Below are 21,971 nucleotides of genomic sequence, written 5' to 3'. Positions count from 1 at the left end.
AACTGTATCCTGATTAGTTTTAGGCAGCTAAAATAAGTATCATGAAAAGTTTGTTTACAAATAGCAGTCTTTGTAACAGAGAAAACAGAAGATCAGCCATGGTAATTCAAAATTATGCCATTGATATTTTTTTCATGATGGCAAAGCACCTAAAAGACAACTGCTAGTTCTAATTCTAATTTATGCAACTGTGTTGCACTGATTTGGACTGCTCGCAAGGATAAAATCTGGAGCACTTGAGTTTGTCTGCACAGTTATACTCTAAACAATCTGCATGAAGCATGTTTTCTTCCACAGCCTAGAGAAAGTAAAACATACACTAAAATAAAGGATTCTTTTACTTTTTTTTTTTTTACTAAATAAAACAATAAAAAAAACCAGGATAAATGATTATTATTATTTTTAATTTGTGTTCTGTTTATTAATAAACCCAGGATGCTTAGGTAACAGATATGCATACTGTAAAGCATAATGCTGTAACATAACAGAATGGCTGAGGCCCTAATCAAGGTGACAGATTAACTCTTAACTCAGAAGTATATGCTGCAGGATTAATATGAAACAGATTTCACAGATAATTGCTTGCAAGCAAAATTACTGAACTAGCTTCTCACAATCCACTTGCATTATTTGAGATATTCTACAGTATGCTTCAGACCTCTTTAACTTCTACTATAGCCTAAATAAAATAAGAGAAAAGGGACAAACATGACTCATTAGCAACACATAACTTGAAAATGCGTAACATCACTACATTAAATAAAGCTACCATGTGCAGGCAGTTAGCTATGTGGGTAACTGCACATGAACGAAAGCGGGAAATTCCCTTTAAGATCTTATTATAAAGTACAGATGCATGATTCAGTGATGAAGACAATAAATATAATGCCAGTTACAAAAGATCACAATGCAAAGCTTGTGTACAGCAAAGAGCGTTTGCAATGTTTCTTCTCAAAGAGAAACAAAGATTTGCTAATAAACATTCAAGAAACAAACAACAAACAAAGAAAAAAAAGTGAACTGCAATAAGAAACACAGCATTCTCTAAATATGAAAAGCAGTGGTAAAGTAACGGTGTAATTCCAAACCCAAACAATGGCCTAAACATTCAGTGGTGGCCATTTTGGTCACATCACAGCAAATGCAGAAGCCTTACTGTAGTATCATGAGTAGCAAAAACCAACATTCAACAGATCTTTTTCATGCAACTTTACCTTAGATGAATGACGATAAAATGGGTTAGTAGGTTTCTGCTCACAGAGAGCAGAAGCTGATGAAGGGCTATAAAGAGACCCTGGCTGGAGAACAAGAGTTGTGAGACAACTAGTAAATAAACATGCAACTTACACAGACTCTCTACAAAGAGGAATTTTAGTTTCTGGTGGTGCAATCAACTATATTAAAGCTTATTAGCTTTTGTCTGCAATGTCCATGCAGCTCAGAGACAGAAACCTTCCATGTACTTCTACATCCTTTCATTAATGTCCAATGAATATTTTAACAGATGCTGTATTTCTGCATGCGCTCCTCTGACATGCTGTCAATCTCTAAGAGTTGATTTTAGTTAAGACTCCTACTCTGCCCCTCACAAATTATCATTCTTGAGGCTTTTCAAAATAGTTTGAGGACGGCGTGCTGGAGGGTAAATCCAAATCCAAATCGATTTCATTCTAAATGGAAATAATATTTAAATCAAATCTCTGCTCCTGAAATGGCTAAGATGGAACTTTCAGGATTAAATACCCCACTCCCAAACACCACCACCTTGAATATTCAATTAATCTATTACTATGTACCATATCTCTTTTTGCATTCATTATGCTTACCCTTGGTCTGCTTATAATGCTCTGTACCATAAAGACTACAGGATTGCCTGCCTTCCGTATGGCTTCCACAGCTTGTTCATGGCTTGCATCTCTGAGGTCAATTCCATCCACCTGTAATTGGAAGGCCTCATCTTAACATTATGAGAAGCTACAAGAATCACAAATCAACTCTGGGTTCTGATCAGAGAACTTCAAGTAAAACTTAAGCCCAAATCTCTGTTACTAATGGAAAGGTTTCTAATGACTTCACCTGTCCCTTTACATATAGGTTTGAGATGTCCAAGAGCACTGGAAGGACATCAAATAAATGTCCTCCATGGTTAAGAAAAGGGAACGGGGGTGGGGGGGGTGGGGGGGAGTTCAGCAATCATGGTTTAGGCTCATTATGTTTTCCCACAGGCAATGTAATAAAATAAATACAGTACAATGAACAGAGTGGCAGCATTTGTTAAACACCACTTCCCCATACATTCTATTTGTCAATAACCCACTTCTCCAGTATCTAAAAAGTTTCAGTTTGTAAATCTTGTAAGTGCTGGAAACTGTCATTATGGAGTATTATGTCAGTACAGTCTATTCTTTCTTTTCAGCCTTTTTTTTTTTTTTTTCAAGCAACCATTAACACCACCATTAATGCAAAGATGTGTTCAGCTCTAAGGCATTTCCCTAGAAGCTATCTTTTTAGGTCAGAGCTGAAGAGCCATCTCTATTCTAAAGGAAAGCATGACTAAAGAAACATTTTTGTTTGTTTGCTTGCTCCTTTTCTTGCTTTCAGATGTATCCCTGTGTATGACAGCTTGTCTTGCCATCCAGCTGAGGATATGTCATGGTGAAGTTAGCATCAGTAAAGCATTCTCACAATGACCACAATAAAAGCTAGAAGCTAATGCAGATAGGTTATTTGTTAGTGGCAATTCTTGCACAAAAAAGTTACATAACGAGGATTACCCCTGCCTCTTTAACTAACACCACTGTATAATGACAGAGAAAGAAAAAAAAAAAAGTTTGCTAAACCTATGAGGCATTAACAGTATCATCCAGCTCTGCAGCTTTCCATGTCTGAAATACCACTTGCACTCAACTCAAATAAATGAAACCATCCATTCAGAAACAGTTGCATGAATACACTAATTTTGCTCACCCACATCAACTTCTGCAAGCACCATTCTCAGAGACAATTACTGCATTCATAAAAACCCAGAAAGTTACTGAATAACGACTACTTTTGTGGCCACCAAGCAAAGTACAACTTCCTAACTTGTTTTATACCAGAAAATCTTCCATCTTGTCCTTTGTTATTCTATTATTTCAATTTTTTTTATTTGTATATAGCAGCAGCCACATATCACTAATCTTAATATGAGCGGGTAAGCAAGTGAAGTCCAAACCAGGTGAAATGTTAACACCTCTATCACCCTTGTTCTTTATGATGGACAATCAGCTAACACCCATCACAGTGAAAAGGAGTGTAGTTCCCAATGTCATGACCTGTATACATGTTAATGTCTAATTTGCTGATAACCACGACAGGAAAGATTCTCTTTTCAATACTACAGAGCCAAGAATGCAAAAATCATTGCACATGCAAAGATTGAGCAGAAGATGAATCTAGATGAGCTCTTCTCTACCACACCACTGATTACCATATCCTTAGGCATGAACACACTTAACTTCCCTGAAAAACCTCTGTATCAAATTCATCTTTCTACATGTCATCAGGAAGAAAACAGCATCTTCCTTAATTCCTAAAATGCACAAGATCTTTTTTTGATCTTTGGCTATTTGTGTAGCTATCCAGTATGCAAAGGTAAAACCTTGTAGCTTACCAAACATCCTCCTATGTGTTCTGGATCTGTGATATGTAGGTGGAACTACTAACTTTGTAGGCCCCTGCTCACACAGCCTGTCATTTACGCTTCAGGCTGTACATACAGCTTCAAACTGTCTGCACACAAACATCAGTAGATGGCGCTGCTGTGTCTGTAACACAGTAGTACACTCTATAGCTCAAGTGTCAGCTGGATCAATTGCAGAACGTTCAGACCAGTAGCAAACATCTAATTCAGCAACTCCTGAGATGCTGTGGGTACTGCAACTGAAAGGCACTTGGTTGTTACCTCGACAATCCTGTCTCCAGTTTTCAGCGTTCCATTTTTGCCAGCAGGGCTGTCTTCCAGGATGTGTTTGATAAAGATCCCTCTCATCACTTCCCCACTACTCAGGCGACTCCCCATTCCTCGTCCTCCAACAATGCTGATCCCCAGTGACTTGCCAGGCTCTCTCCAAAGTTCAACCCTGTTGTGATAAAACAAGAAGCAAAATAAATGAAGTCTAAAATCTGACAGTGCCAATCAATGAAGACCCTCAGATTGGCATGATCATTTAAAAACACCCAGGAATAACAATTTTTTTTTCTCTTTCAGTGAGAGTTATCTATCAGGTTGTTCAGAAAGTTGTAACTGCTATTGGTCCCATTTACTTTGCCTTCTAATTAAAACTTTGAATCTTTCTTTTCAGCTCCTCTTACTGGCTCACGGAGAGTAAGCCTATAAATTTAGCAAAGCAATTAAGCAAGCATTAGATTCCAGAGATTTAGGCCGATGACAGCAAAAATCAGCAGTGAATTACTTGCATAATGCACAATACACATAAACTGCAGTAATTCTATTTTCTTATTCCTCTTAAATGGTATCATGGGTTTCAAAATTTTGGGATTTCTGATTAGATTGTACATTGATCTATATAACATCTATGTATAAGATCTAGACTTACTTTCTGGGCTGGTTCCAGTTACTGAAAGCTGCATTCTGAAGTTCACTTTCTTCTCCTTCCCCCTCTTCACGTTCTGGAAGCTCTGGGATTTCCCTGATGCTGAACAGAAATATGAAATTCATTTTGAAAAATTCCACAAAATCACTGTATTTGCAAGCAAAATTTCAGGTACTGGATACTGACAGCACTGTATTTCTACCAGAAATTCAATTCTGCTAGATCAGTACCCAGAAACCTGTTAGACCATGTATCATACACAGGGACTCCCAAAGCATTTGTCTCTACTATTAAGTTCTGTCAACCAACAACTACAGATTAAAAGACCCTGTATGTTGGAGCTAGAACTAAAACAAAGCTGAAGATAATTACTTATTTCTAATAATCAACCATCACTAATTATTAGTTATTTATTACTTATAACAAATAATAACCTCAGAATTCAAAAACCATTACTGATTTTGGATATTAATAAAAAATAATTAGTCACTGAATATTTTGGCCTGGAACTAATGAATTTTTGAAAGCAAGAAAAAGGTAGGCAAAACTAATTCTCTGCAGTATATATTTTGGTTAGAATATCGATTTCAAATTTGGCCAGAAGCACCGAGTATTTGTAGCAATGCATAAATCAATTTGTTTGTTCTTTAGAAGAAATTTAGGATTGGATGGCACACAGTCTCCTTACTGGAGAGAACAAATACCTGTAAAACAGGCTCATAAAAATGTCAGAAAAATTTGCTAGCCAAAGCCAAAACTCTATTGTGAGCAACCTTCTATGTAAATAGTGTCCAGTCTGAAAGAAAATCAACCATCTTTCAGCTCTAAAAATAAAATATAAATTATGAAATAAAACTTAGCATCCAGAATTACTCAAAGTATACGCAAAGAGTTAGATCTGAGGTTTCCACAGGGGAAAACAAAAGGTTTTTTGACTCACCAGGCAGCTTGTGAAGGAGAAATTACTGACATAGTTTCCTCTGACTGTTGTTCCAAACTGGCTCTGTACTTCGATAAATTTTCTGCTTGCACATATGTAATACTGCAATAAAATGGACATGTTTAAAGTAGTATGAGGAGTTCTAGATATGTCTTTGGTGTGTGTGAAGAATGGATATGAGGAAATTACTAAAGACTTCTTCATACAGGCATTGACTTCAAAATCACAAAACCGCTATACTGAAAATAAAGAATTAAATAATTCTTGTCGCTTGTGAAAAATAAGCACTTGTGGTCAAATTAGACAGCTGAACTGCCCTTGACATTTTTTGAGTTACTCCATTTAAGTAAATGATGTTTTAAGAGCAGTAAGTATGTAACAGAGATAATTCTGTTTCAGTCAAAAAAGATTCCTTGTGCAAAGACAAATAATCAAAGATCTGTGAAGTGTGAAGCATCATTACCATCATAAAAGCTGGTTGAATATGCTTCTAGAAGATAGTGTGCAGAAAATTTTGTGCTTTCAACAGAGGCTCCCTAGGTATTTCAGGTCTCCATGCTTTTAGTTAAAAATACTGCATCGGATTGGACACGTAAATGTGTTACAGTGTATCAGGTAACCTGCAGGGAGTAATCCTCTGCCCAGCTCCTTCCTCCATACCAACATGCATGTCCAGTCAGCTTGAGATAGTTGTGTTCCACCAGCCAAATGACATGCAGGCTTCTGAAGCCCTGCTATAACTCAATCAGGTTTGAATGCCAGAAAGAGAACCAGAAAGAGAAATGGCACAAGAGACTGCTGAGGGAGGAACAAAGAAGATTAAGGCATGAAAAATCTTGCCTGAAAAATTTCCTCTATGGGTAAAGGGACACTATGATCTGAACAGGCCTATTCAAATAAAGGACATAGCTCTAGTATAACCAGGCTTTGTCATGACAAAAACCTTTGGCTGTCCCACAAGCAGCTTAGCTATCCGATCAAAGTCTGACAAGAACTGAGTCTGATGGAAAAAGAATACATACACGAAAGGGTATCCTACCATCTACTAAATGGATGCTGAAAAGGAAGAACTCTCTAGTTCTGACAGAAATTTCTATGTTGTCTGTACTGTCACTTGCTCCTTTTCTCCTACATGTAATTCATTAACTTTCCTGCCTTGGCATTTTTTTTTCAAGTGATATGTGCTTCACAGATAGTATAGTCTCATTCTGAAATGCTGAGGAGTTAACATTAAATGGGAAACAAACACTCAGTGGAAGATCAGATTTATGTGTGCTCCTTGAGCACAAAGAAACAGGCAAGAAATAGAACAGCTACTCAGTCTAGTAGTATAATGGAGAGGAAAGAGGGAAAAGAATAAGAACTATTATTTCAGAAGTTCTTTAATTTTAGCCAACTATCACAACCACGTCTCTGCCATCTTCAACTTCAAATGTGCTAAGCTACAGCAAAGTGCAAATACTATGCTCTTAGAACACCCACAGGGCAAATGCTGCTGTAGAAGCTCTATCTTAGTAAGCCCATAAGAATGCTCTGCACTATAAAAGACAAAATAAGTATGCATTATAATATGTATTTCAACGAAAGAAAAAGCAACACCCATCCAGTTACATTCATCAATGTCATCGCAACTGAATTCAACAAATTTTACTCTAAAAAAGTAAGTAGGAAATAATGTACTTTTCCTTGACAGGCAGCTGCATTAAAGAAACTAGAATTGCAAGCAATGTTTCTACTGGTTACAAAATCTGGGCAACCTTTTTTCTACTAAAATGCAGTAAGAAGCCGTTGTTCACAGTACAGATAGGAGAATGGAGAGTTTTTGAAAAGGAAACAGAGATGTCCAGACTGAATCCAATGCAGAGAGAAGAGAGTGACCATCAATTGCAGAGTGACCAGAATGTCACATCTCTTGTCCAGTCCTTTTGTACAGGTAGCACAAAGCAATTGTGCAGGGTCCTGAAGTCCAAGGACAATAAAGGTCTTGACTTATATTTTGGTGTAACATCAACATTAGAGGTCAGCTAACAGAGCGGGCAAACCAGATGTGCTACAACTTCTGGGATACCCAGCAGGTTTTAATTACTTGAATAACTAACTAACTTGTCCTGGGTCATTCTGAAGGTGCAGCTTGAAGGATGCTCTCAAATATCCTTACAGGGTACTTACAAACTCTCCCAAAAAATCTCTTAGATAGGTAAACTTCTGTGTACAGCACAGGAATTGAGAATAGAAGGGGTTTGGTCCATTATTTAAAAATTGTGCACCTCAATGGGGTAACTTACCACCACTGATGGAGTCCAATTTTAGAATCACTAGCAGTTCCTGTAGCTCACTGCAAAAATTACATTATTTCTATTCTAGCGCTTAACTATGATTCTAACTGCCTAATTATAAACCCTCAAAAGAACGTTCAATAACTAATTCTGCTCTTTGTTCTTTCCTACAACACCAAAAATGGTTCAGCAATTTCATAAATATAAGCTAGAACATTTATTTGTGTTTTGCAAAAAAAAAAAAAAAAAAAAAAAAAATCCACCTTCTGTGTAGGAATTAAGGTTTCCTTAACTACTTTAATAAATTAATCTATATTATTGGCACGGCTGCCCATGACAATTCCTTTCCCCTTTGCATGCTATTACTGAAATGAAAAGGAACACACAAAGATTATCTCTGCTTCAAATTCAAGCTTTAGTGAGCATGTATGTTAGAAGTTTGCCTTTACTGTCTGTCTTTCCTCTTCCTGCCCCCCACAAGACATAGCAAGGTCAGCTAGCACTACTAATGGCCCTGGACATACACCTGTCAATAATCCGTTCCCTGTTTTAGTACCCATGGGCAGAAATCCAACATTGAATCAAATCCATCATTCGCTGGAATGCTACTGCAGCTCACTTCTTGGAGATCACAGTGGTGTCTGAAGATATCCTGCACCATCCTGAATAGCTCATCACATACCATGACATCACTAATGTGATAAGATGGCCACAACAAGAAGGGTGCCGGGCTCCTCTGGTCAGCTATGTTGACTCATGCTTGATGGTGGAAATAAAAATCCACTAAGGACCTGAATGGTTCATCCCCAGAAGAGACTGACAGATGCCTTAAAAGGTCACAGGGAAAAGAGTAAAAGAAACAAGTACTATGAAACAGGCATGAAGATAAAGAGGACAGGAAATGATTAAATGTTTTACTATTCTATTGTATTTCTCATCTGCAAGACAAGCTGAGGTACAACAATTTCAGCAGAAAGTATATACGGGGTTTAATAATTTCCTTGCTTTTACAGTTGTATGGCTTTTAGGAGTAAGTGTTCTGGCTTCCCTTCTTGAGATATACCACCCCCATCACCAAGATATGCACTAGCAATGACAGCTGTGACAATGGAAACACCAAATGGTGTACAAATGAAAACGTGTGTAAACACAACAGTGCATGCAGAACAGAGGAACATTTATCACATGCTTGACTGAACAACCTCACAAAACCTTGGAACACCAACAAACCAAATAACAACATGTGGACAATTTTCACAACAAATTATTAAAAATTAAGGTATAATTTGAACCTTTTTACACACAAAGAGAGAAAAATGTAAATGCCACAGAAAATATGACACTGAGATTAATCCAGATATCAGTACATTGTACTCTAGCAGTGGACCCTGTACAGACACATGGATACATAAGCCACGCACGTGACTGTCACTAGTGGTAGTCTTTTAGAATACAAGCGTTTTCATTCCAGTATTAGGAAGTATGCTCCAATCTTCATGTTTTAGGATATGACTACATATAAAAATAGAAGTACACACATATACTTATATATATATATATATATATATACATCCACACATGCAGGCACAAGTGCACATGCACACACAAAGAGAGATGGAATATGTACCTATATCTGGATATATCCCTGACATAACTATGGATGTAATAAAAGCATGGAATGATTTTACAGACAAGTTGCAACACAGAGTCATGATGAGTTTCTGAATCGCCAATACTCACACATAAAAGAGGGCCTGATCATCAGAAGGTGCTGGAGAAGATCTAGAATGCGAAGCATATGATGCAGCATTGTTTTACAACTGTGTTAACAAACATCAGTGTCTCATGCTGAATGTGAGAGGCATACTTAAGGAGTCAAAAGTATAAGCTGCTTTTTTTTTTTTTTTCCGTCTCCCCCACTTTCTTTTTTATTATTTATTAGACCTTCACATCATTTATACCTCCCTCAGAAGCCACTTCATCTTACTAATGTCTATAGCAGTGATTACTAATAAGCATGGAAAATGGAATTGCAATCTATCTTCTACTTCTTTATCAGGAATTCATCCCTACACTTTAGGTTAAGGCAGATGAACTCCAACTCAGATTAGTAATCATCTGAAAGATGTTAAAAGCAGATAGTGCTGAAAAAAAACCACCCTATTATTCCAGAAATATAAGAGCTCCTAGCAAGGTGGAGTAAGAAGTGAAGAAGAATCAAGGTAAGGCCACACACCTGTTTTCTCACAAACAAAAGGAAAAAGAATATATCAACAAGGAACTCAGATTGCTTATTCCTGAACTATGAAAACTGAGCAAAACTATGAAATCCTTGAACAAAATAGAACAAAGCCTTTACATAGCACATAATGGCTTGATGTGTTATCACAGAAAGCATAGAATTGTTTGAGTTGGAAAAGACCCTTAAACATCATCTGCCCCAAGTCCCCTGCAATGAGTAGGGATATGCACAGCTAGATCAGGTTGCTCAGAGCCTGGTCTAGCTTTACCTTGAATGTTTCCAGGGATGGGGCATCTACCACACCTCTGGGCAATCTGTTTCAGTGCTTCACTACCCTCACTGTAAAAAAATTTTTCCTTACATCCAGTTTGAATCTCCCATCTTTTAGTGTGAAATTATTTCCCCTTGTCCTGTCACGCCAGACCCTGCTAAAGGGTCTGTCCCCTACTTTCTTATGCTCCCCCCCACCTCACTTAGATATGGAAAAGCCTCTATCAGGTCTCCTGGAAGCCTTTCCTTCTCCAGACTGAACATCCCTAGCTACCTCAGCCTGTCCTCATAAGGGAGGTGTTCCACCTCTTGGGCCATTTTTGTGGTTCTCCTCTGGATCTGCTCTAAGAGGTCCACATTGTCGATGTCTCCCATGTTGAGGACTCCACATCTGGATGTAGTCCAAGTAAGGTCTCACCAGCATAGAGCAGAGGGACAAATGCTTTTTGTCATGGAAACAGTTTTGACATTAAAACATTCCTCCACAAATCAGTTTTTGGAGCCACTCTGGTACTCAAAAATAGTTCTTAATACTTAAGTTACTAACTTTGTGTTCTTGTGTGGAAAAAGGAATCATACAAACATAACTGAAGGGCTGCACATCTTCCTTCTCCAAGGCTGATACAAAAAAGATTCAATGCTTGCTTATTTGAAAGGCTGGCACTTAGATCACTAAACCTGCATAATTGTGTACTACATCAACTCTGAAACAATGCTTCCTGGGCTCTGAACTCCTTGAAGCAAGCAAGAAGAATTACCATGATACAGTGTCCTCCTATCTCTGAATTCCTGATTCAAGGCACTGTTATCCATTTGTATCATAATATTTTCCCAAGATCTTTTTCTTCTCCCTTATGTGTAAATTACTGAAAAGTTTAATTATGCTCATGGAGTAGATTTGTATCTCTGTATCACAATTATACAGCCCTGTTCTTTTTTCAGCAAGATCCCTTTGGAAATTGTGAAAGGACTTGGTCTTTCACTTGCTTGAAGCACAAACACTGGCTTCATTTTAAACTCTTATCATGGGAATGCATTGAAGAACATAAACATAAAATGAAAATGAAAGCCAAAAATCTGAAGTCAGAATGTGTGTGGCTCAGAAGTTCTTAGAGAAGGAGGTGAAGCACTATTCTCTGTGACATCTAGTAAGATTCGATATTACAAATGTATCTGGAAAACAACTAAGATTGTAAAGCAAAACTCAATATCACAGCAAAAATGAAGCAACTTTAAAAAGATGAGCACAAAACATGAACACATCTTTGTTTCATCATATAACTTTGACACTAATGAAAGACTCTTCATAGAAAAAAAATCATGCATTTGGATATTCAAGCAGACATATGGATACATATGCAGATGGATTTCAGTCACAGAAGTTGGAATTGTAAGTTTGAAATCTTACAAGAATAATCAATATAATGTTTTATCAACACTGATTTGCTCATATTCACAACAGCACTGTCAGCAAATGTAATACATTATGTAAGCAGGATCTAGTATTTAAGCAAGCTAGTACAAATTCCTAATACTAAACACATTGCGCATTGCAAGGTAGACAATTAAACATACCACTTACAGTCAAGATACCTTGCCTACTTGCTCTCAGAATGCCACAACTCTTTAAAGCCAGCATACTTCCAAGGAAGAAAGAAAAGCCTTGCAGTCCATTTTGAATGAACAGAAACTAGTTACCTGATATTGCCCTGGGACTGTACCAACCATTTTCAAAGCTGCCCCCTTAAATGATTAGAGGCTTTTATTAACAATAGTTACAGGAACTTCATTAGCAGATCTGACCCAGTTAAAGTTATTGTGGATTTCAGAACAACATCTATTTGTTTATCTGAGCTGTAAACTCAGCATTCATTGGTTTGGAGTTGTATAGGAACTGCTGAATCATGGCCTGAACCACTGATTGATCACCTGAGGTGAGTACCAAGTCAGCCATGGGGGCACAGGTGAAGGTGATATATCTGTGTGATTGGAAGGGGTGGAGCCTGGCTCCACCTCTCCCAGACCCCATTTAAGGGCTGACCACCACCAGGGAAGGATCTTTTCTCGGAGATCCCTCCCATGTGGAGTCCCCTGTGAGCCTTGTCATCCTGAAGGTGAGCCATCTTCTCTTTTGTATTATTTGTATCCCATCTATATAGAACTACTCAAAATATACCATCATCTATACTATTTCTTTGTGAAGTACCATCCTTGGGAGTTATTTACCCCACAGGAGTATCATCCATAAGCTCAGGAACACTTCATGTTTATATGTTGGATATATATGGGCAAAATCTACAAAGAACTGTACTTTTGAAATGTTAACATTCCATTAAAAATTGAACTCAAGAAGAAACCTTTGTATTAAACATGTGGATAATTAAGAGTGTTAAATACTTTAATTTTTAAGCAGTGCTCCAAAGAACAAATATTAATGCATTTGAGAAACAGCTCCTTCATATGTACTACTGAAAACCTGGAAGTGACTTCACAAAACACACTGTTTCATCACCGATGTACTGACATTTTTTTTAAATACTGCTTTTCTGCATTAACATCAGGTTTTATACTTTCTGTCTGGCAGTCAAAGACAAAATGCATTACAAATATCTTTTTCATCAGATGAAGTCACTTGTGCAATGGCCAGGATAGTCAACATTTCAAAAACAAAAACTTAAATTAAGAGGAAACTCTTAATTTGTATAGCAGTTTCATACTGGAAATGCAAAACTCTGACAAATCCTACCGTTTCAATAAAGCCAGGTAAAGGTAGTCATGATGATAGGTAATTAATCACAGAATTGATTTTTCTAAGCCCATCCAAAGCCTCATACACAAGTGATTTGAACTTTCAAACTCATGGAACTGCAACTTCATAGTAAACTATTAATCTGAAATGGTAATTTAAAGATAAATACACACTGTAAAAACAAACAAAATTTTGATTTAGAAAATATGCATGAATCTGAACAAATTTTAATTATTATCCTTTTCCTACTAGAGTTAATATTCTGGCTATACCTACTTTATGTCTGGTCCAATGAGCGAATGCCTTCTTAGCATAGCCCGGGCTTGTGCATTGGTTAAGTTAGTGGTTGATTCTTCATTAATGGACAGGATGCAGTCTCCCACACTAATTCGTCCATCACGACTTATTGACCCTCCATGGATGACACTACGAACAATCATCCCTGTGCCATCTTTATCAGAACTTACTGTCATTCCTAGAGTGAGAAAGACATGGAACAGCTAAGAGTTAATTCCTTCTTCAAGCCCTAGCTCTTGGAGACAAGAGAAAGTAATATCAGACTGGGAAGGCAAAAGACAGCTGCATGACCTGCAACAAGCCTAACACTGTCCTTATTTCCTTGTGTTTCTTTCTTTTGAACAGAAGACAGGAGTTTCAAATCACAATCACAGTATCTTCACGCTACCTTATGCCATTTCAGATATCATGCTGAATACAAAAAAAAGTAAGAAACAGTGGAATATTTAAGTGTAAAATAAACCAAAAATCAAATAGATCTCATAAAAGCAATAAAATCACTCCTAAAACAGTTAAGTTTATAACTCCTCCAGGTGGTTCATTTGCCACATCTCAGTTTTACAGTGGTTCTTTTCAGAAAAAAAATTAAAAGATCAAATGATTAACTATGAGCACAGGGCAATACTGCACATTTCTTAATTTTCTGCAAAAATTAAGGAATCTAATTGCTTAGGCTCAAGAGAGCACCCTGACTTCTGCAATAGCCTGTGTACTACTAACAGATACATAGTCCTACCCATAGCACAGCCGGATTCTGTGTCTCTTGATTTATGTGCATCATTTAACTCTGAATTTGCTTCACTAATGGGAAATGAGGCAGAAACAATCTTCCCTTTCCTTGGTCACAGGGAGCCAAAGGTGACTTGCTTTTGGCTCTTGCTTTCACCAAGACTTCATGACTATTCTTACATGCATGAGTTCTCAATGTTACCTTCAGCGCAGTGGGTATTCATGACGACACTTCAGTTGTTCTTCACAAAGGCAAAGGTACCTGAAGACCCAGAACAGACTCCTCGCCCTTGCTATCACTGTAGACTTCCGCTGTCTTAATACTATCAAGCTTGTTTTTATTCCTTCTTGTGTACTGATGAATGTGAAAACTTTTCCATACAAGAAAAAGCAACTGAAGGAAGAGTGCCTTTTACAGCAGAATCTACTGAAGGAAGATGCAGTGAACGCTCCTCTTGGGCTCTCCTGATTTTTGATGTAAACCTCAAGCTATCAAGTAGTAAGAGTGCAGTTCTATCTTTGCATGTCTGTACCATCTTGTCCAGACTGAGTGAAAGAAACATGATCTCCAAAGCAAGAGCAAAGCATCCAAAGATTCTGATATGAGAAAATTCTAGCCATTTACATACAAATATACAGAAGACTGAACGCTTTAGTGTAGGAATTTAGACCTTAGAAGACAGACTACAGAATTTAGAAAGTAACTACAACCTACAGGCTATCTAGATTCAGCAGACCATGTAAACGCCTCCTATATAACAGTCTCAGAGTAGGAAAAAAAAAGATACTGCTAGTATTTAAAGAACAAGATTAAACAAAATTTTCACTTGTGTGTTTTTGGAGTTCCAGAAATACAAAATCACTTAGTAGTGTTGGTTCCTCAACGTTCACTTGCAATTGAGATCAACAGTTATCCAAGCTATAAGAAGGTGGCACTGTTAGCAAGAAACTACTCCATGAGCTTCTTAGACAAATAACATATCTTTCCATTTTGGTATGTAGAAATAACATTTTAACTTTTGGACAAACTGCAAAATGACTTTCATAATGGGATTTTATTAAACTGATGAAATAACATGATGTTTCCAATGCCTGGAGTTTTATATTTATGATTTTCCAGGGAGTGTCAGCTGTGACATGTTCTATACAAAAGTGCTCACAATATTACAATATCATGAATCACAGAATTGTAGGGGTTGGAAGGGACCTCTAGAAATTATCGAGTCCAACCCCCTGCCACAGCAGCTCCCTAGCCCAGGTTGCACAGGTAGGCGTCCAGGTGGGTCTGGAATGTCTCCAGAGAAGGAGACTCCACCGCCTCTCTGTGCAGCTGTGCCACTGCTCCGTCACTGCACTGGGAAGAAGTTCCTACACACATTTGTGCAGAACTTCCTATGCTTCAGTTTGTGGCCATTTCCCCTCATCCTATCACCACACACTGCTGAGAAGAGTCCAGCCTCATCCCTTTGCCTCACGCACCTTATTTATAGATGTGGATAAGATCCTCTCTGAGTATTCTTTTCTCAGGGCTGAACAGACCCAGGTATCTCAGTCTTTCCTCATAACGGAGGTGCTCCAAGCCCTTTATCACCTTCACAGCCCTCCCCTGGACCTCTTGCAACGAAATCCCTGTCCTTTTTGGACTGGGTGAGCCCACAACTGACACAACACTCCAGGTAAGGCCTCACCAGGGCAAAGTAGAGGTAAAGCATCACCTCCCTGGACCTGCTGGACACACTTTTTTTAATGCACCCCAGGATCCCATTGGCCCTCTTGGCCACGAGGACACACTGCTGGCTCATGGCCAGCCTGTCATCCACCAGGACACCCAGGTCCCTCTCCTCAGAGCTCCTCTCCAGCAGCTCATCCCCCAGCCTGTACCAGTGCATGCGGTTATTCCTCTCTAAGTGCAAGGCTCCACACTTGCCCTTGTTAAACCTCATCTAGCTCCTCTTTGACCAACTCTCCAGCCTGTCCAGGTCTCACTGAATGGCAGCACAGCCTTCCAACGTGTCAGCCACTCCTCCCAGATTTGTATAATCAGCAAACTTGCTGAGGGTGGACTCTATCCCCTCATCAAAGTCACTAAAGAAGATGTTGAACAAGACCAGACCCAGGAGCAGCTCTGGGGAACAGAGCTAGTTACAGGCCTCCAACTGGACCCTGTGCCACTGAGCACAACCCTCTGAGCTTTGCCAGTCAGCCAGTTCCAGACCCACCTCAAAGTCCACTCATCTATTCCACATTTTCTCAGCTTTGTTATAAGGATGCAGTGGGAAACAGTGTCAAATGCCTTGCTGAAATCAATGTAGACTACATCCACTGCTCTCCCCCATCCACTCAGCCAGTAAAAACATCATAGAAGGCCACCAGGTTGGTGGAGCACAACGTTCCCCTGGTGAACCCATGCTGACTACTCCTGATAACCTTTTTCTGTTCCAACTGCCTGGAGACGGTATCCAGAACAACCTGTTCCATCCGGGGATGGAGGTGAGGCTGACTGGCCTGTAGTTCCCCGTATCCTCCACCCTGTCCTTTTCAAAGATCAGAGTGACGCTGGCTATCCTGCAGGTTCCAGGCACCTCTCCCATTCTCCAAGACCACTCAAAGATGATAGAGGGCAGTTCAGCAATCACTTCTGCCACAAGTGGATGCATCCCATCAGGGCCCATGGATTTACGTACATTAGATACCCTTGGACCATCCCCTCCCTCACCAAAGGGGAGCCTTCCACTCTCAAGACCCTCTCAATTACCAGCAGGGCCCATGAGTTCCCACAGTGAAGACAGAAGGAAAGAAGGCCTTCAGTATCTCTGCCTTCTCTGTATCCCCCGTTACCAGAACACCCCCCTCATTTAGTAGGGGACCAACATTTTCCCTAGTCTTTCTTCCCCTGTTGATACACTTGAAAAACCTTTTTGATTATCCTTTATCTCCTCTGCCAGGAATCAAGAAATGCCACCCACTTCAGCACAGTAAGGAAGTTCTGAACTATGATATTTTGTGGAAAATGGCTTAAGGTTTTCTGTCAGGGTGCTTTCTATGGACAGTGCATCTCTAAGCATATTTGAAGCCACTGCAGACAGCCAGCACTTACACAAGTTTCACTCTAACAAAGCCAGAAAGCACCTGTATTTCAAATCAAAACAAATGAACACACTGGCCCACGCCAGGAGGGGAACAGCGCTGTTGCTGCCAAAACCTTCCATGGACTGGCTGTGAGATTCCTGTGCTTGTGCTCACTCCAGCCTCACTGCCCCCACAGGCATAACAAGAACATGAAGAGGACAACAAAAACTGCTTAAACCTGCTGTTCCTGTTAGTACCACAATACACCTCTCAATCAGTATGTTCAGGGAGCTGCAGATTGGAGACCTTTAGAAATTACAGATTCTCTACAAAATTATATTTTTGAGTTTAATATACTGTAGATAAATGTATTCACTATTTTTTAGAAATACTGAAACAAGATAAAGTGAAAATCAGTAGAAAGGAACTGAACAGCTTGTTTAGATCTTTATGACCATTCTCAGAAAACAAGATGATTTCATGTTTAGACACATTTGAATATAAAGCTCTTTGACCTAAGTCTTTTCATCTCAAAATACAGCATTTACTGGCCCCATCTTGTGTTTTTCCACTGTATTACAGACAGACACAAAAAACAATGTATTAGAACTGCACTGTTAACATTTAGGATCAACTGAATTCCTTCATGGAAAAAAAAATACATCAGTGAGAACAGGCACTTTATTTTCTGTTAAAGGGGACAGCAAACGGATTCAATGCCATCACAGTCAAATAGAGCAAAATCAGCTAAGACAAATACTGTGTTATGCTTTCCTGTTTAAAATGAAAACTTTTAGTCTTTACTATTAGAATGTGAAATATAAGGGAAAACCAGAAAGCCATGTTCATGAACAGGTTAAAAAAAATGACAGTTATTTTACCTAGACTTGAATTGCCTTTTGCAATAGTGATGGTCTCCTTAAAGATGTTTTCCAGTTTATCTGAGGTTCTAAAACTTTTGTCCATAGGCAATAAGCAGCTAGATTCCATTAACATCTTTTTATCCTAAAAGAAAGGAGAGAATAGAGATATAAAAATATGCGTGGACACAGACCTCATCTCATCTTACCTTTTAGCAATGCTATGAGAGTAATTAATACAGATTTGCCATACCATCACCAGAAAAGTCAGCCCATTAAAGATAAAACTGACATACATGTTTTTAAAATGTGAAACAAAATCTATTGCAAAGTACATTGTTAATTTAGAGACACTACTTAATTTCTTAAATTAAATTAGCATGATGAATTTGGTGCCTTGCTGACTCATACACCTGACATGCACATCTACCTGCTAAAGTAATGAAATTAATATAAAACTAACTCCTTTAGGAATGCTTTAAACACTGAAGGGAAGGAATCAAAACCAGTCACGGTGACTGTCTTATAAGGAAAGACTATTTGCACAGTCTTAGTACGTGAGATGAACTGTACAGCTCTGCATGAGCACCTGGACGTAAGAGTTTCACATCACTTCCCACTGGTTCCCCACACCTGGTTTTCAGTTGTGAACCTCCTCTATATGCCCACATCTCTGTGGAAGTTAATAGAAAATCCTTGCTCTGGACTCCTACTCTGCCCAACAAGTACACTACGCTCCAGTAGCGACTAGTGTTGCGAGGTATGAGCAGACTTAAGACGCATTATCTCCAGTCTCTGGGAGATTACTTTTTGAAGCCATTAATTATCTCTGTTTTGGCTTTGTTTTAATTATCCTGTTTTTGGCTAGCTCTACTGAATTGCTCACTTTTAGATATGAGCTTCCACATTTGATTCTTCGCATTTACAGTCAAACAGCCACAAATTCTTGCTGATCAATGCCTATTTCAGATGGAGATTCAATGGTTTAATAATATCTTCCCAAAGTTTTTGGATTAAAAAAAAAGAAGAAATTTTTACTTTTCCTGTGCAATCGACATGTGCATTAGAATTTTGTGCAAATTTTGCTGTTGTCTCAGATTCAGTCCAAACTGTTATGCTTTCATTTATAGTTTGTAACTGAATGCTTACTTGTTTATTATCCAAAATATCCATGGACTGAAAGACTTCTTCAGTTGTAGTTTCCAGTCGTCTGATCACTACAGTATTTTGTTCTCTAATTGTCTCATTAAGATCCACTTTATATGGACTCTCAGTAAATACATCATCATCATAATCTGAATATTCCTTTCCAGCAATCTGTTGAAAACAGGAGACAATAAACAATCAGTCAACATTATTTTGTTGTATGCTAAACGTATGCTAAAATGTAAATTCCATGCTGAAACCTAAACAGAAACTAATCTTACAGAGTTCAAACGTATCTGTTCTAACATGAGTACTTTCTGTAGATTCCTAAAGGTATTTTACTACAAAATTTATCTGACTTCTGAGACAAATTATTCCGTTTTATAATATCAAATAATATCAACAGATCAATGAATATGAAGTTATAGCTGAAGGCTAAATCTAATGTTGTATCAGTCAGTAAATCTTCACAAATTTAGCAAAGTAGTATCCATTCACACATTCTCAAATTAGACACAATTTAATAATTGACAGTAATTTACTAAGATCAGAGCATACAACTGTCTTTCTCAGGCGGAAAAAAAATTGCAAGTCCACTGTTTTTCTTCTCAAATTACCTCCCAGTTAAAAGTAACTTCAAACAGGTTATAGAAAAATGATCATCCATGTAAGAAACATGAGCTTTTTAATTTTTATTTTGTTGTTTTTGTTGTTGTTGTTTTGTTGTTTTTTTTATATTCCTTCCATACAAGGAGGGAATAGTAAAATCTCAGTCAAACCACAGCAAATAAATGAATATGTATGTCTTAAAGTGTAAAATGCAACAATGCAGTTACAGAAGTTTAGCAATCAGTACTTGCTAGTGTCATTAACCAAAACAGCAATACCAGGACTAAGTCCTCTTTACAAAATCTCTTACGCTATCAAGATTACCTGATCCCCCACATCGATTGTTTTTAAAGGATTTCAATAATCACAAGCTTCTGACAAAATACTCCAATCCTCTGTAGCTTCCAAAACAATTTTAAAAATACATAGGCTATTAGGTATTAAGAAGATATATCAAGGACAAAGAGGTTACAAGCAAAGGTTCTACATCGTTGTTATAGCTTCTTCTCTAAAAGGCAGCAAATGTAGTCACAAGAATGTCTACCTTTATCTAAGATTTTATCCACTGATCCCACTAACTCTTTTATTACATTTCCATAAAATGAGAAAAACATGATTCTCTAGTTTATTTTCCAGAATATATTAAATCAAAATTCACAGGATTTGTAGATATTTTGCAATGTTTTTCTCTCATAGCCCTGAAGTTGTTCTTTTTTTTTCCTTGTCTTTAACAGAGTGCATACACGCTTATTCCGCCCCGAGACCAGATCAAAAATGGTTCACCTGTAAACCACTGGTTTAGTAAACAACTGGTTTAATTAACATGTGAGAAGATAACTGAGCAAGGCTTAAAAAGTACTAATCTACATGATGTAATCAATGAAATTTCCTACTTTTTGGTGTCTAGAACACCAGGACTATAACATGCTTTAATGAACTCATATGACTTCAAACAGTCAGGACATACACCTTTAAATCCTTTTCATATTCATTTTTAGATCAGTGAGAGTATGTTCATTACAAAGACTCAGATAGTATTCAACACTTTCTCCTTACATCATACAGGTGTATTATAGTAGCAATGTATATCCTTTTTAAATTACCTTAATTTAAAGAAAAGCCAATGCTTTAACTTTTGAAGACAAATAAAATTTCAAGAATATGTAGTAACAGCTGCATGATCTCATTTGAGTATTACTTTGACCTAAAATTATTATTCATCAGCTACCTTTAAAGCGATGGGAAAGGGATTCATAATCTGCATTTCAACTGCTTCTGTATTCAGAAATAGCTGAAATACCCCACTGTTCCTCATAACATCTAATGGTACTTGGTTTTTTCTTCATTTTTTACTTCATTTTTTACTGCATTTTATTGCTTCCAATCTCTTCTTTCACAAATTGATTTCCTTGTTGAATTTACTTTCTGAAGTACTGCACAGTATAAAGGTTACTTGAAGATAACTTAACATGCTCTTCATACTCGTGCAAAGAGAAAGAACAGTGGAAAGTTAGGACTATAATCTTCAGAAAATAAAAAGAAAGAAAGAAATGGAAGCTAAAGCCTTCTTTAAGTCAATATAAAAAATTAATTCAGACTTCCTGATGTCTCAACATGCTATATTATGTAAACTGTGGGCCTATCTCATAAAATGCTTCTCAGCATGAAAAATGCATAATCCATTTAAGTAACAATTACAGGGTTAACAATGCAATCTGCCTCACTGGCACAGCAGAGATGTGCTCTTCTGTAGATTGGGAGAAGCCATTAGAAGATGAATTTAGCTTTTCAAGGAGAGCGTCATAAGGGCTGAACATATTCAGGGATAAGGGATAAAGGAAGATACTATAGCTGAGGCACATAGGTAAAAGCAAAAGCTACTCTATTCAAGACTGCTAGTGCTAAACCTAAAAGAAATTCCCACTGTGTTGCTTTCAAAGACCATCAATTCTAGGAAAAATGACTCAGAAGACCCTGGATTAGAGAAATAAATCTATGTATTGAAAAGAGAAAGGAGAATGAAAAGACACTGAGAAAAATAAACCCAATTCTGATACAATCAAGTGGGCGTGTGACCAACAGGAATAAAAATAGTAATAGTCTTTAACTTCATTTATTAAGTTTAAATAGAACTGATTAGTGATCAGAGATTTGATACGCTACAGTTTTAAATACAGTAACATTACAAA

At 37.8% G+C, this 21,971-nt stretch overlaps 1 protein-coding gene across 6 annotated transcripts in view; it reads right to left on the bottom strand.

Annotated features, from left to right (window-relative positions):
* MPDZ (multiple PDZ domain crumbs cell polarity complex component) overlaps positions 1-21,971 on the bottom strand; it is a 98,113-nt gene that overhangs the window by 27,777 nt on the left and 48,365 nt on the right. The window contains exons 19-26 of one of the 6 annotated variants that reach the window (XM_065745491.1): positions 18,049-18,172; positions 13,349-13,547; positions 9,552-9,593; positions 5,536-5,637; positions 4,599-4,697; positions 3,944-4,121; positions 1,827-1,937; positions 1,215-1,298 (exon numbers count right to left, since the gene is read on the bottom strand). In XM_065745491.1, the coding sequence (XP_065601563.1) occupies positions 1,215-1,298; positions 1,827-1,937; positions 3,944-4,121; positions 4,599-4,697; positions 5,536-5,637; positions 9,552-9,593; positions 13,349-13,547; positions 18,049-18,172 (939 nt within the window). The remainder of the gene's footprint in view (positions 1-1,214; positions 1,299-1,826; positions 1,938-3,943; positions 4,122-4,598; positions 4,698-5,535; positions 5,638-9,551; positions 9,594-13,348; positions 13,548-18,048; positions 18,173-21,971) is intronic. The other 5 variants (XM_065745494.1, XM_065745493.1, XM_065745496.1 and 2 more) reach the window with 5 other exon arrangements.

This window comes from Cyrtonyx montezumae, unplaced genomic scaffold, assembly GCF_038088225.1.
Source record: "Cyrtonyx montezumae isolate F1298 unplaced genomic scaffold, pur_monq_1.0 scaffold_36, whole genome shotgun sequence".
NCBI lineage: Eukaryota > Metazoa > Chordata > Aves > Galliformes > Odontophoridae > Cyrtonyx > Cyrtonyx montezumae.
The sequence above is the reverse complement of the archived record's forward strand: the minus strand, read 5'-3'. Positions and strand labels throughout refer to the sequence as shown.